Here is a 15,645-nt window from a genome sequence, read left to right as displayed (position 1 = left end):
AAAAAAAAAAAAAAAAATACTTCCAACAGAGTCTGACATCCTATTTTTCACCTACTGTCATTTCTTTTCTCTTCTTACCTAAATAAAAAAAATAAATACTCTTCCCTTCCCCTTCCTTCTTCCCTCCTCCCTCCCTCTACATCTGAGACTGTTATTAGTAGTATAGTCTGTAAGGGGCAGTAGTAAAAGGGCAAAGTTGTCAAAACAATTCTAATGTTCACAACTCCCCAAAAGCAGATCCATGACCAGGCCCATGAAGCATATGACCATGTCTAAATGTACCAGTCACGCTCACCTATTGCTACATTTAAATACAACCCCCAAAAATGACAGGGAAAAAAAGGTTATCTAAGTTTAGAGATATCCTTACATATGAAATTTTCTCAACATGTGCCACATTGTTTATGAGGAATAGTAGCTCCTTCACCTTCTTCTCTATACTGAATATAATACAAAATATGGACCTAAGAAAACATTATTTTATACACTTCAAAAAAATGCTGCAATTTTTATAAAGATGAAACAATTATATAAAAAAACCTAAGCAGTTTATGATCTACACCCTTACCTTTCCTTTTTTCTTAATCTCTAAACCAGGAAGTTTATCATTTATTTCACACACACAAAAACATACCTAAAATACTTTCATTGTTCTCTACTAGCTTTCAACTTAAAGCTGCTCACATTACTGAGTCTCAGAGGTGGATTAAAAGACCTGTTTTCAGGTTTGTTTGTTTTTGTTTTTGTTGTTTTGTTTTGTTTTGTTTTTTTTGGTACTGGGGATTGAACTCAGGATCTCGTGTTTACCAGGCTGGTGCCATACTGCGGAGCTAAATACCTGGCCCAAATATATTTAGCTTTGTTTTTTGGTACTAGATATTGAACTCAGGGCCTCCCATCACTGAGCTACATCCCCAGCCCTCACTGATTTTTATTAGAGGCCAGTTTGAGTACATGTAAACATTTAGTAATGTCTTTTATCCATGAATAAGTAGCACGTTCCTTATTTTTAGAATTTGCAATTCAACTGTCCAATTAATTGTTACAAACGAAACCTTATAAACTAAGCAATTTCTAAACCAATAGTAAGCTAATTAAATTTCCTCTCCTATCCAAAAGAAAATGTTTATGAAATTTAAGAATCCACAATATCCCAATCTTTTTCAAACTATAAAATTAGGTATTCTGCTCCCAACTGTATAACATAGCCACAGTCATGTTTAGAGCTTTATTAAAATTGAAATATATATTTTAAACATTTCAAATTTAACTAAAAGGAAAAAGACTAATACTTATAGTTAAAAAAAATTTTTAGGGCCAGGGATTTAGCTCAGTGGTACAGCACCTGCCTCACAAGCACAAGGTCCTGAGTTTCATCCCCAGTACCAGGTAAAAGGAAGAAAAAAAAATCAAAATATATTTTTATAGGGCCAGGGATTTAGTTCAGTGGTTTCACCACCTGTCTCACAAGTGCAAGGTCCTGAGTTCAATCCCTAGTACCAAAAAACAAAGAGAGTCAAAAAATAACATAATTTTAGTATTTTTATTAATGAATTTTAAAATGAGCAAATTTTATTAACAGTGCCCTCTAGTGGTATTATAAAGACAGGTGTTGATATAACTGTTTTGTTAGTATTCTGAGTTCCATGGAGGACGCCAAGTAAGATGAGAAGTGGCATCACCTTCCATCCCCTCCCCTCCTCCTTCCTTTTTAAAAATTTTATTAGTACACTTTAGATATACAGAATAACATTCATCATAGGGAATTTGTACCTGTACATGGTATATCTTACTTTTTTTCTCACTCCCCTCCCCTCCTCCAAGCCCTCTTTTTATTTACAAGGTTTGTTTTGTTTTTTTCCTTCTATTCTCTATAACATTTAGATTCTCTTTCTTTAAATGTGAGCTCTCTCCACCTACACACAAATCTCCCAGAAAACTTGTTAAAAACACAAATTCCCTGCAGTACAAAATGACTACAGAGGGTTGGGGATTTAGTTCAGTGGTTCCGCCACCTGCCTCGCAAGTACAACGACCGGAGTTCGATCCCCAGTACAAAAAAAAAAAAAAAAAACAGACTATAGATATTTTTATTTCAGTAAGTCTAGGTTAAGACCTAGAATTTTGCATTTTTAACTAATCCCATAGCTGAAAAATACTGGTTTTGTAAGGGAAAGGAGCCTGTAGGCAAATAAAGAACAAAATAAGAGCCTCATTAGTCTTCTAGCTAACCCTGACTAAGAGTTAAAAAACTTTACTAGAGCACTTCCCCTGGGAACAATTTCAAGGATTGGGAAAAGAGAAAACCCAGATAAAGAAAGGCACCAAATGACACTGGGATTTATACCGAAGGACCAGGGAAAAAGCTGAGGGCAGAGAGATGGGAGGCTAACTAACAATGGGAAAAGCTCTTACTAACTTAATGTTTTGTTTTGTTTTTTCACTCTAGGATCACTATATTAACACAATAGATGCCCCTCACTAACTTTATGCTATCCATGAATAAGGCACCTCCTTGACAACGAGCTGCCCACCTGGAGATAAGGCCTTGTCAAGGACAAACAGACAGAAAGATGCCACAGAAGAAAACCAAAAGAAATGATGTAGACAAGGGTGCCCAGAAGTCAACCAAGTTACAGCAAGTTCAAGGTGGAGGAAGGGCCTCTGCCCCCACCTATAATGGAGGCTGGAAACAAAGGACCCATGGATCCTCTGCCTTCCCAAGTCCCCTACCCTGGTCTTTATCAGGGTAGCTATCTATCTTCTCCTTTTCACCCCTTTCCAAAAAAGTCTCTTCCTTTCTACTCTTTGTGTCGTTAATTCATCACTAGTACTGAGTTTACTATCCCAGTGAGCTGCTCAGATAGCGAAGCAGCAGTACTCATTCCTGGATGTGCCAGTTTGACTATGAATGACACCTTACCAAGGCACCGTAATATGGGAAGGTTATTACTATGCTTGTTTTATGGATGAAAACTGAGGCTCAGAATAGCTTTAATAATTTATCCTAGGTCACATGCTAAAAGGTAACAGAGCCACCAACATTTTCTTATTACTGGGGTTATGGAACCTTACAAGGAAAAAAAGATAACAAAATGTCATCAGCCTTAAAATGCATGTAATGATTTATTTCAAATATAGCTTATCTAAGTAGTACATGCTGTATCTTTCCAACCCTGGCTCCACAATCACCACTTGGGGAATTGGTAAAAATGCCAATGCCCAAGTCCTCTGTAGGTAACTATAATCTGTCACCAGCACTGAATACCACCTAGGCCAGTGATGCTCAACCTTTACTCTATACAGAATTACCTAGAGGATACACAGGGCTGGGTACCATGTGTCGTTTCTGATTCAGTATGTGTGGAAGGGCCTGAGAATCTACATTTAACAAATTCCAGACACACCACACTCTGAAAACTACTAGATAAGTATAGTGGATAGCAGTTTTCAACTTTGCCAATATATTAGAATTTTCTGAAGAAAAAAAATTTTTTTTGGTACCAGGGATCGAACTTGGGACCTTGTACTTGCAAGGAAGGCAGAGGAACCATTGAGCTAAATCCCTGGCCCCTCTGAAGAAATTTTTTAAAGTTGGGCCAGGGGTAGTAGCTCATACCTGTATTCCCAGCACTTGGGAGGCTGAGACAGGAGGATCCCTGCAAGTTTGACGCCAGTATGGACCACACAAAGAGCTCAAGACCAGCCTAAACTAAACAACATAGCAAGACCTTGTCAAAGAAAAACCAATCACTCATTCATTCACTTAATCAATCAATCTTTCGGTAGCCAAACACATCCCAGACCAATTACTTCAGACTCTGTGTGGAGGACGCAGGTATCAGTATGTCTTAAAGCTTCTAAAATTAAAAAGGTCTTTCTACAACATACATTTTTAAAGCACTAATACACCCATATATTTTTTTCTCCCCCAAAAGTAGTATAGTACACAGTATTTCCAAAGCTTTTAGACTAGAAACATTTGTTATGACTCATAATTTATAGCCTTCTATAGGGAAGTACTCACCTACCGGTTAAGTGAAACTGCTTTGTATGTCCTATGAGAAATTCTCCTCCAGTCTCTTAATTCAGCCTCATCTTTTGCCAGACCCTCCATTCCTGCACTGCATGCATCCCTAGTAATAGCTCTCGACTGCATTTACAGTAGTTCCCTTATCTGGGATTTCACTCTCCACAATTTCAGTGATCCAAGATTAATATAGTAAGATATTTTGAGAGAGACAGCATTCTCATAACCCTACTAACAGTATACAGTTACTTAAATTTTATTACTTGTTAGCACTGTTAATCACTTACTGTGCCTAATTTACAGATTAAACTTTGTCATAAGAAAAAAGCACAGTATACATAAAGTTCATTATTGTTTGTGGTTGCAGGAATCCACTGGAGGTCTTGAAATGTAGGCCTGCAGAAAAGGGGGGCTACTGTATCCATTTTAACATGACTGCATTATCTCTATAAGCTGTCTGGAGTCAAAGTTTGCATAGCTAATACTCCATAGATATTTACTGAATGATTAAAGACAAATTTATGTCCTTACCTTTTTTTAGAAAAGGTATTGTCATGCATGACTTTTAATGCAACCTAAATTGAACAACTGATTTAACATAACTATTTCATAACGATCATAAGCAAGGCATTCTTATTTAATAGTTAAGTTATAAAACGATTATTAGTACTTACAGGTAACACCTATGTTAGAATCCGATATATTTCAGTTCATTAATAATTTAAAAATAACAAAAGGCTTGAATTATTTTTCATTCCAAAAAAATCACTTAGGCCAAATACGAGCCAAAGAAATAAAAATGCTTTCTATATGTTAATAATGAAATTAAGTTTCTAAAAATCATTAAAGACAAAAGAAAAAAAAGACCATTTGGAAATTCCAAGTTTCTCAAACATGGACATAACAGTCCAGTTTTTTTTTAAAGTTTATAAATAATTACTTTTCTGTTAGCAAGTTGCATATCTAATTCAAGTAAAGTGATCCTAGTACATACCCATACAACTACAAACTTTAGAATTATCCTCTTTAGAATCATGAAAGAATTTGCTTTAAGGCTATAAAGGTGCCAGAGAACATTCTATAACTTCCTAGAACTATATAAAAATAAAGACAAGTACTTAAACATGTGTAACTCTCAAAGCATCTTAAGACTATGTTGCTTCTCACAATATATTTCAGTTTGTAGTACTGACTAACAGAAATTCAATCATGTTAAAAATATTGTATTTGCCTTAAAAGGACAATAATAAATATTTTAACATATTTATTCTCCAGAAAGGAAAAAAGTAAAAATATTCTTGTGATGCAAGTGAGATACAGGATAGGGATTTATTGCAGGGGAGGGAGAAGTTTATAAAACTAGCTGGAACACTGCTAGCAACTCTTAAAAAAAAAGCTGATAAATCTAGAAGAAAGGTGGAAAGTAATATAAAAATGAAGCTTTGTTCACCTCTGAATTCCTTCAAGAATATCTTTTACAGCTGCCATTAACTTTTGAAGATACATAAATGCTTCTTCAAATGATGCTATTTTTGAAACAGTCAGAGCTGAATTTGAGTTCAATCTTTGAAACACATCCGTGCTAAAATAGAGGGGAAAAAAAAAGAAATGATACTTACACATATACATGCACATTAAATTTTTCCACTGTATAAAATAAAATAAAATTAATTTCTCATAATTATGATCTATTTAAGTTATAAGTAAGATGGCGATAGGAAAGGTTGAGGCTAATATTTATGCAAGGAATCCAGATCCGGCTCTACACCAAATCTAAAGTGATACTGTAAAAACTGTGTGGGGCCAGGGATGTAGCTCAGCGGTGTAGCACCTGCCCAGCAAGCACGAGGCCCTGGGTTTGATTCCTGGTACTAAAAAAGAAAAGTGGGGGGAAAAAAAAACAAAAACAAAACTGTGTGAACACTTTTATTCTAAGAGATCATTAGAGATAGAAAGACTGTAATATTATCAATCTGTATTCGAGTCAGTCCTCAAAGATAGAAGGATGAGCTTGTCAATTAAAACTGGAAGCTTAGCCTAGTAATTCCACTTCCAGAAATCTAGCATAAATTAATAATTATTCACAATCAGCCAACAATTAGTAACATATCAAGTGTCCAACACTATACAAATGTTAAGTAAACAGTGAATTAGCCACCTGATGAAAAACCAAACCATTAAAATACTCTTATGCCATGTAAACAGAAAAAACATAGAATATTTAACTATTTTAGCCACAATATTAAAAGCCAAACATGCTGTACTGTCAAAGTTATCTTCCCAAAATTCGTGTTCACAGAGAATTTCAGAATGTGATTTAATTTGAAATAGGGTCTTTAAGATGTAATTGTTAATTTAAAATGAGGGCTGGATTAGAGTAGTTCCTAAAAATTGTAAAGTCAGAGATTGGAGTGATACAAGGATTGCTGACAACCACTAGCAGACAGAATGGCATGGAATAGATTCTCCTTCAGAATTTCCAGAGAGAATCCAACCCTGCAGACACTTGGATTTCAATTTTTGGCCTCACAACTGTAAGCAAATAAGTACATGTTTTAAATCATCCAGTTTACTGTGATTTGTTACAGCAGCCCTAGGAAACTAACACATATGCCTAAAAACAAAACTGGGTATACATTATTATTAATATACAATGTCCTAAAATGTGATAGTTGAATCTTTTAATCTCAGATTTCTCATATTATTAGAGCTAAAAACAACTGCTAAATATCAGTCTTGTAGAAATTGAAAAATGCTTTCCTCACTACCATAAAAAATCCTCCAAAACAGTAGTCTTAATGTTACATGTTCATATTTATAACTTCTGTTATGTTGATGGGAATGAACTAGTAAAAGTCAACTCAGGTATTAATACCAGCTATGAGCATGCTGTAAGGCCTAATGTAAAAGAACAAAATAAGAATGTACAGCAAAACAAAACATACTTCTGTAAGAGGGAAACATGGGAAATCTGCAGAAATAGATTAATAAATGTTTTACTAAAGGAAAATGTATTTTAGTCAATAAAACAGCATGTACTATATTACAGAATATTAAAATATTTAGCTTAAAGTAAAATTTATAAAAAGTTTATTTCTGAAAAAAGATGTAGGTCAGCTGGGCATGGTACTACATTCCTATAATCCCAGCACACATGAGGCTGAGGGAGAAGGACTACAGGTTTAAGGACAGCCTGGGCTACATACATAGAGTTCAAGGCCAGCGATGGACTACATGCTGAGTCCTTGTCTCAATAACCTCACATCCTGTTCCCACTGCATGTGCCACCAAAAAAAATTTAGGTCAACTGCTTAGAGCCAAAGCAAGAGAAAACATCTAAAAAACCATTTTCATTCTGAGTCAGCTATTGGCAACATATAATCTAAATCTTTAGATAACCCCCCTTATTTTTTTGACACAGGGTCTTGCTGTGTAGTTCAGGCTGGCCCTGAACTATGTTACCCAGTCTGGCCTCAAACTTATGGTGATCCTCCTGCCTCAGCCTCCCAAATGCTGGGATTACAGAAATGAACCACAATGCCCAAGTTTAAGTAAAACTTCGGTAAAATTTTTTCACGTCTTCTTACTATTGAGCTAGTAGTGCCTGGGAGAGGTGAATGAAATATTTTTAGGAAAAAGACAATGGAACTAAACAATAAATATCCCAAACTCATGAAATTTCTGAATAAGTTAGATGCAGAGCTAAAGATCATCTAAATCTATTCTCTGATTTTAGATTAAGAGAACTGAGTTTCAGGAAGGCTATGACTTTCCCAGTAACTGTCTTTATGTTCCATAAAAACATGGTTGCATTTATTAAGGAAAAAAGCTTTTCGTTCAAACGATTTTTATACACAAAAATAACAATATACAAAAATAGATTAAATCAATTTTAAAGATCTTCTAATATGTCACATTTATTTTATTATCATGTCAGTGATTAAAAATCATGAAGAGGTTTTAAAAAACATTTCAAATCAGTTACAGCTGCAATCTATTGTCACTCATTAAATTGAAGATTAGATAAATTATTAAATTGGTTAGTGAGTAGTCAGTTTATAAAAAAAATTATTATTCAGGGCTGGGGATTTAGCTCAGTGGTTCCGCCACCTGCCTTAAAAAGTACAAGGTTCCGAGTTCGATAATTGGTACAAAAAAAAAAAAAAAGTTTGGGCCTGGGATTTAGCTCAGTGGTTCAACTGCCTGCCTCGCAAGCACAAGGACCTGAGTTTGATCCCCAGTACCAAAAAATTAAAAAATAAAAAATATATAAACCATCCAATAAACTGTCAAAAGCAATCTTTTTTGGGACCAAGGCTTGTAGCTTAGTTGTAGAGTGTATACTCAGAAAGTGTAAGGCACTAGGTTCAATTCCTAGTACCAAAAACAAACAAAAAACTAAGAAAAGAGAAACTTCAAAAATTTCCTTTGCCTTCACAGCATTAATAAAGTTCTAAGTCACAAAATAAAAGGTGATGGAAAAAAGCAAGACGTTTTAATTATAGTTCACAATGAATCTCAAAGATACGTATTTTTAAAAGTCTCAGAAGCTCACATGAAAAACAGCAGGAAAGGCTTTTTTGAATTTGAATCAGTAATGGTCGCTAGAACTTATCCAAAATCCTTATAAACAGAAATATCAAAAACCTGATCTGATGTGCCATAGGTTCACAAATGATTATTAAACCAGGGATAAGAAGATGGCATTAACAGTCGTATGTAAGCACACTAGCTAGCGATTTTATGAGTAACCATGCATAGACTTATTGGTACCAACTAGGCATGAGAAAAAAATGAAGTAGTCTTAAGTAAATATGCACAGATAGGGCTAAATAAACATTTTCTACTGACTGAAATGCTATTATATGGTCTATTAACCAGAAACACATAATTCTCTAGTGTTCAATACAAACAGAGATATTACATAAAGTATTCAAATGCTTTCTAAATTAAAGAAAAACTAAAGGATCTTATATATGGTTTTAATATATTTTATTCTAAAAGTAGTATTCCCTGACCAGTAATATATGGTAACTTTCTGCTAGCCAGAATATTCTGATCAGTCAAACCTTGAAAAAATGTAAAGACTAGAAAAAAAACAAATGAAATTATTTCCTTTACACATACAAATTTTTAAATATTGTCTTCCTTAGATGATTTGCCAGATAGTTATTTCTTTAATATGACAGGCCACAAAGCTAGCTGATAAGTTATTTGTTGGAAAAAAAAATTTTAATCATAGTCCAGGACTAAAATGAGCCACAAATCTACAATGTTGTAAGAGATAGCCTCTTGAGAACAGGTGTCTGAACAGAGTGATATTATGTACTCTGCTGCTTTTGTGAATATCTATCTAGAACAAATAGATTATCTCACTGCGCTGGACTCGTGAACCAAAAATACTATATGCCACTTGCTTGGTAAATTATTTATATAAAGATTATGGGCTTAGGGGAAAGTATAAGATGGGGGAGAGTGGGGTTTATCTACTTTAAAATCAGTGATTCTAAGTTTTTTTTTTTCAGCTACTATAACAACAGTCTGTTTTAAAAAAGTATTCACAAATGGCCCCTCTATCATTTTACCATTTTATGTTTATGTGACCAAAGTAATAATTTTTCCTTTGAAACAAAAGTATTTATCTTCCTTTAAAAAAAATCTTACATGAACTTTTATTTTCAATTTTATCAAGGCCTTGCACCCTAAACTGTTTAGCTAATCCAGGTGACTTTTCACTGGTTTTGACATATACACAGGTAATGCCTCTCAACAAGCTTTCATATCTGAATCAAAAATTTGAGAGGTTTTGTTCTTTTAAATGCACTGTCCTCTTAAGCTCATTCCTACTGAGTTAGAATTTTTAGAGATAGAGCTTATGCATATATTTTTAAAATTTCCTATGCAATTCTGACAAGTCCATCTATTTAAGTATCAGTTTCCAAAGTGAAATTTGACAAAAGGCCCTTAAAATGTGACAATCTAGTGCATTAAACTCAAACATAAACATTAACTGTTCAATGAATAATAACAGAAATTCTAAAGAAAACAAGTTTGTAACTCTATAGTTAAAGAATACTTGGAAATGTAGTACCTGTTCTGATATATTGTAATCCAAACATTCTCTAGGACAGACCAGATTTCTTGATGCCTGTTGGACTGGGGAAGATGAGAACCCAAGAAAACAGTGGTTTCTTGGTTATGAGACTTCACCAGAGGAGTGTCTTCCTGCATTTTACTCATTACATTTTCTGAAGAATTTGGCTTAAATTTTGTCTTGACCTAGGGAAATAAGTATTTTAAAATGCAGCTATTCCTTCACTAAGTGAGAAAAACAGAATATCAACGGTGTTTACAAAAGTGTGAACTTTCTGGAAAGTGCCAGCTACTACTTTTCTTGTATTATGCACAGAATATTCCCAGAAAAGCATAAAAAATATCAAAAATATTTTCCACTGAAAGCAAATTACTTCCAATCTATTTATTACAGTGACTTTTTTAGCTAATATGACAATGTCTGAGAATGCTACGTGAAAATTTTTACACATGTGGTACATAAAACTAAATGGAGTCAAGCTCTAAGAACCTCAAAATAGGAAAAAAAAAGTGGAAAAGGCTGAAAAGAGATGTAAAGAGTGAGGATTTAATTTAAACTTTATGTTTCTATGTTGGGAATCATTCTGGTCCCATGATGTTGTGATGCTCAAAGGCAAGACTATATCAGCATAATCCTGTGAACTCAAGATTATCGCCACCCTCTGAGACATGTGATACTCCCTATGAATCAACCTAATAAATAGTGGCAAGCTCAGAGCATCTTTCTCTGCCTTTGCCCGCTCTGATGCTCTGACCTCGCAGCCCCCCATATACTTTGAAATTACACAAGTCTCTATCATCTTTTTTAATTTAGCCCTCACCATCCCTCTTTAGAGGCAGTCAATGGATTGACAGGCTTTCAATTTAATTGAGCAACAATAAATTACCACTGAAGATTTCTAATTTAGGTAGTGTTATACTCTGAATACTACAACACAATGGAACAGAAAAGTGTAAACAAAAAAGACTGGTTAGCAAAGCACTGGATAATCCAGAAGTTCTGAACACTTGAATTATGGATCAAAAGAAAGTAGAATTCAGAGGCTGCATACAATAAATATTTTTAAGAATTTGGCCAAAAATTATAAGCCGGGCATGGTGGCGCACGCCTGTAATCCCAGCACTCAGGAGTTTGAGGCATGAAGAACGCTGAGTTTGAGACCAGCCTGGACTACATAGCGAGTTCCAGGTCAGTCTCAACTACATAGTGAGACCCTGTCTCAAAAAACCAAAAAAAAAAAATTAATTTGGCCAAAAATTATAGATTGAAGGAGTGAGGAAGATCCTAAGATTTTTTTTTTAACCAACAAGCCAGGCGTTGGTGGTACGTGCCTATAATCAAAGCACTTGGGAGACTGAGGCAGGAGGATCAACTCAAATTCAAGGCCAGCCTGGGCTACATATAGAAGGAAAACGAAAAGTTATATTTTTTATCTAAGTAAAGATACCTAGCATGTACCTATAAATGCCAACCTGAGGCTTGAGAATAACTCTCATGAAAGCAAGTCTTAGTAAATGGGATTGTTAGGGGAGAATATAACATTAAAAAATAGAAGGTAATGAATAGAAAAAATGAATGGGGAAAGGTAAGAACTAACAAGAACAAAACAGGAAAGAATTAGAAGTTTATAACAGCAACAGAGGATATAGGTTTGAGGAAATAAGATGGTACAGAATGGCAATAGCATGGCTCATAAAAACTAATAATAGAAGAGGCCTGCTGTGGTGGTGCATGCCTACAATCCCAGCACTTGGGAGGCTGAGGCAGGAGGATCACTGAAAGTTCAAGGCCAGCCTGGGCTACACGGTGAGTTCAATGCCAGCCTGGAATACAGAGTGAAACCCTGTTAAAATAAATAAGCAAACAAACAAAAAAATAGATCTAAGCATATTTTATGTCAAAATAAATGAGATACATAAGCCAGGCATAGTGGCTGATGTCTGTAATCCCAGCACTCAGGAGGCTGAGGGAGGAGGATTGCTAGGAGTTCAAGGCCAGGCTAAGCTTCATACAGTGGACCCTCAAGTTACAACTAGCCTGACATTTGAACAACTTGGGTTAATTAGGTTAATGGAAGATTCATCTGCCTCTTGTTATCTATAGCATGTACCCAGGTAAAAATCCAGAACTCAGCTGTACTGACTTATAACCAAATTAAATTATAACTAGCTCTTGGGAACCAATTGAGTTCACAGGTAAAGGGTCTACCGTAGTAAGTTTAAGTCTGAACTACACAGTGAGACCCTACCTCAAGAAAAAAGAGAGAGCAATGACTCAAGTAATTATTTTTTAAAATATCACTCAATAAAATATTAATAGGTTAAAAATACTGATAGAATGGCAAAAATTATGAGTTTAAAAACTTAGTAAAATCTCTCCATTTCACTAGGATTAAATTTACATGCTCTTTAAAAAGATGATTTTAAAGGTTAAACTTCATGGGTTGTTAACTTTATGCTTGTTAAATTGAAAAAATAAAATGTCCAATGCTGTAAGTAATAAGAGTTAATATTTATGAGAATTTATTATGTACAGGAGCTTTGTCAGGTTTTTATATTTACTAGCTCACTTAATACTCATAAGTGCCCTATGAAACATACTATGACTATCCATACTTTATAATGGAGAAAACTGAAGCATACAAAGGTCAAATAACTCATCCAAGGTTACTCAGAAGTAAGAGGCATAAATAGAATTTGACTCTTGGCAATCTATAAATGAGGTTATGGTCTCCAACTGTAAAAGTCTAATTTCTGGGTTAAAAAGACCCAGATGGGAGGATCCTTTCCATTTCTGCCTTTTCATATTAAACTATGAACTTTTTAAATATAAATGAATGGAAAGGCATATGTGTTTCTGTCCTAAGAGAATTTTATTTTTATGCAGTGCTGGGGAATCACATGGCATCTTACAAATGCTAGGCAAGCACTATCAATGAGTTACCTACTAGCCTAGATATTTTTTTTAAATCACCATACACATCTAAAATAAAAGCAACAAGGCCAGGCAGGGACGGTTAGCTCAGTGGTTTTGCTGCCTGCCTTGCAAGCTCAAGGAACTGAGTTCGATCCCCAGTACCAAAAACCAAAAAAGATAAAAGTAGCTTACACCTAAGGCTTCTTTTTTTTGGCTTTTAAATAAGAGTATATACAATAAGCAACTGAATGATTTTTAATCAAACATTTATATAGCACTCATTACTTACTATGCACTAAGGTCTTTATAGATTTTTATTTATTTAATTTTCATTCAGTACTTACTTAACACTAATAATAGCAGTACTTTCTATTTGATTCTAATGAATGTGAGACTGGCATGAAGCACTAGAGATGAATAGTTAAACAATAGTGTATAAATTTCTTCTACCCATAAATAAAGTAATATAAATTCCCAGTAACTCCTGTGATATTGTTTCCATAAAGGGATTTGTATTTCATAACTCTTGATAAGTTGTTTACACTTCAATAAACTGATTAATGCTTTTGGTATTCAGAATAAATTAAACTTAAGTTATCCTTTATCTACTGTTGCCTGCTAAATACATTTTTAGAATGTATAAGACTGGGTGCTCTACATGGCATTCCAGAGATACCTTACCTCTGCAAATATCTGTAGTAGTCTGCTTATTTGAGCAAAGGCCTGTGGAAGAATACCATCATAATTTGACCTTATACTAAAAGCGTGTAACAAGCTTTTAGAATCTTGAAGCAAGAATTTCACAGTTGTAAAGTCCACTGCATTATTAGCTGGTAAGAAAAAGTTAAGAATGAAAAATATGTAAAAATGAGTATAAAACACAAAATGACATTGGAACACTAATATAATTTTTAAATTTAAAAAGAGTATATATTTACACCTACATACCACTCCTAATTTATCCCTCTGGTATAAAAAGCAACAAAGAGATTTAGTTATAGACAAAGTCCTTTAAGTCTAACATATTTATATTCAGGAGTTCCCTCAACACAAACAACTTCAAAGTAAAATGACCTAATACCACACAAGAGATAACCACAAGTCAAACCACAAACTTTCAAAGCTGAAGCTCTTTCTTCCTTCTTCTGTTGTTTTCGGATTGAGACAGGGTCTTACTACGTAGTTCAGGCTGTCAAAGGTAGCCTTGAACTCATCTATAATCCAAACTGTCTTTGAACCCATGGCAATCCTTCTGCCTTGGCCTCTTGTGTGCTGGGATTATAGGCATTTGCCACCATGCCCAGCCTAAGGCAGTTTCACACTCAGATTACTATAAAGACGTTAGAAAAGTCACACATTAGTGGCAAGCAGGAAGGTTCTGGTCTGTCATAATCAACTCAGTTACCATGTAGTGATTTCCCTCAATTCCATTACATGAGATTTAATATTATACTTGTTGAAAATAATGTTATCTCTGTGTGTGCAACAAGACTTCAATAAAAATAAAGAATTTGGGGAGCAGCAAGAAGCAAAATAAGCTAGCAGAATACTTTTTCCTGTAAACTAGTGAGATAATCTACAAATGATATTTTTAAAGTGTAATAATTTTATCTCAAGAAGCTAAAAATACCTACAATAAATGCTCAAGACTAGCTGGGAAAGGTGCTGAAAATAATTTCAAAGATTTAAAAAGTTATGAACAATTAAACTAAGTAATTTCTAATGCCACAAATCTCAGAACAGAACATTTCCATTTTAAGGGATAAGGCTACATAATAGTTTTCAAAAGCAACAAAACCACACTACAATGTGTTTGCTTTGTTTCTATTTTAATGTTCACAATGTCAGGGACAATCATATTCTCAAATATGAACACGATTCTTCATTGGTACTATGAGTTAAAAATAAACCATCCTTGTGCATTACTTACACAAGCAGAACTTTGCCAGTGAAACACTGAAGGTTAAATGAAATTTTGAAATTACGTTTTCATAATTATTTCCTCAATATTCAGAAACTCTAATGGAATGTTGTTTTTACAGCCAAACTTCTATCTTACTTTTTTACCCCTCATCCCCTCCTCCAATCCAGTATACTTCTTTACAGGAACACTTTTATTTCTTTTTAAAGCCAGTAACTAATTTGAATTCCTGTGCAAAGAAATAAGATATACTAAATGTGGGACAGATTGTAGATACAGTGAGCCTCATAGATCTCTTGAGGAAGACATTGGGCACAACTTCTTTTAAAGGTATTTCTCCCATGCAGTCTGTGTAGTTACACTTATATGCTTGAATCAATCATTTTATTTCTGCCTTTAAAAAATTCTTTACTAAGATTAAGGGGAAAAGGGGAATAAATATGATAAATTCAGGACAGAGATACCTAGCTGGGCATGGTGGGGGGAGGGGGAGAGAGAGATCAACATTCTTAGAGGTCAAGGCAAGTGATCCCAAGTTTGAGCCTACCCTAGGCAATTTAGTGACTTAGTGAGACGGTCTCTAAATACAAAATTTTAAAAGGGCATGGAATGTAACTCAATGTGAAGGTCCTGGTTTCAACCCCTCAGTACAACAAAAAAGTAGGAAAAAAAAAAAAAAAAAAA

The 15,645-nt window shown here is 34.5% G+C and overlaps 1 protein-coding gene across 4 annotated transcripts in view; it reads right to left on the bottom strand.

Annotated features, from left to right (window-relative positions):
* Swt1 (SWT1 RNA endoribonuclease homolog) overlaps positions 1–15,645 on the bottom strand; it is an 84,987-nt gene that overhangs the window by 29,852 nt on the left and 39,490 nt on the right. For 2 of the 4 annotated variants that reach the window (XM_010631736.3, XM_010631737.3), the window contains exons 14-16: positions 13,722–13,870; positions 10,122–10,309; positions 5,481–5,612 (exon numbers count right to left, since the gene is read on the bottom strand). In XM_010631736.3, the coding sequence (XP_010630038.1) occupies positions 5,481–5,612; positions 10,122–10,309; positions 13,722–13,870 (469 nt within the window). Of the gene's footprint in view, positions 1–3,552; positions 3,713–5,480; positions 5,613–10,121; positions 10,310–13,721; positions 13,871–15,645 lie in introns of those variants that run through there. The other 2 variants (XM_033762139.1, XR_004516656.1) reach the window with 2 other exon arrangements.

The sequence above is a fragment of the Fukomys damarensis genome, unplaced genomic scaffold (assembly GCF_012274545.1).
Source record: "Fukomys damarensis isolate Sample0158 unplaced genomic scaffold, DMR_v1.0_HiC HiC_scaffold_11, whole genome shotgun sequence".
NCBI classification, from domain to species: domain Eukaryota; kingdom Metazoa; phylum Chordata; class Mammalia; order Rodentia; family Bathyergidae; genus Fukomys; species Fukomys damarensis.
This window is presented reverse-complemented; position numbering and strand designations above follow the sequence as displayed.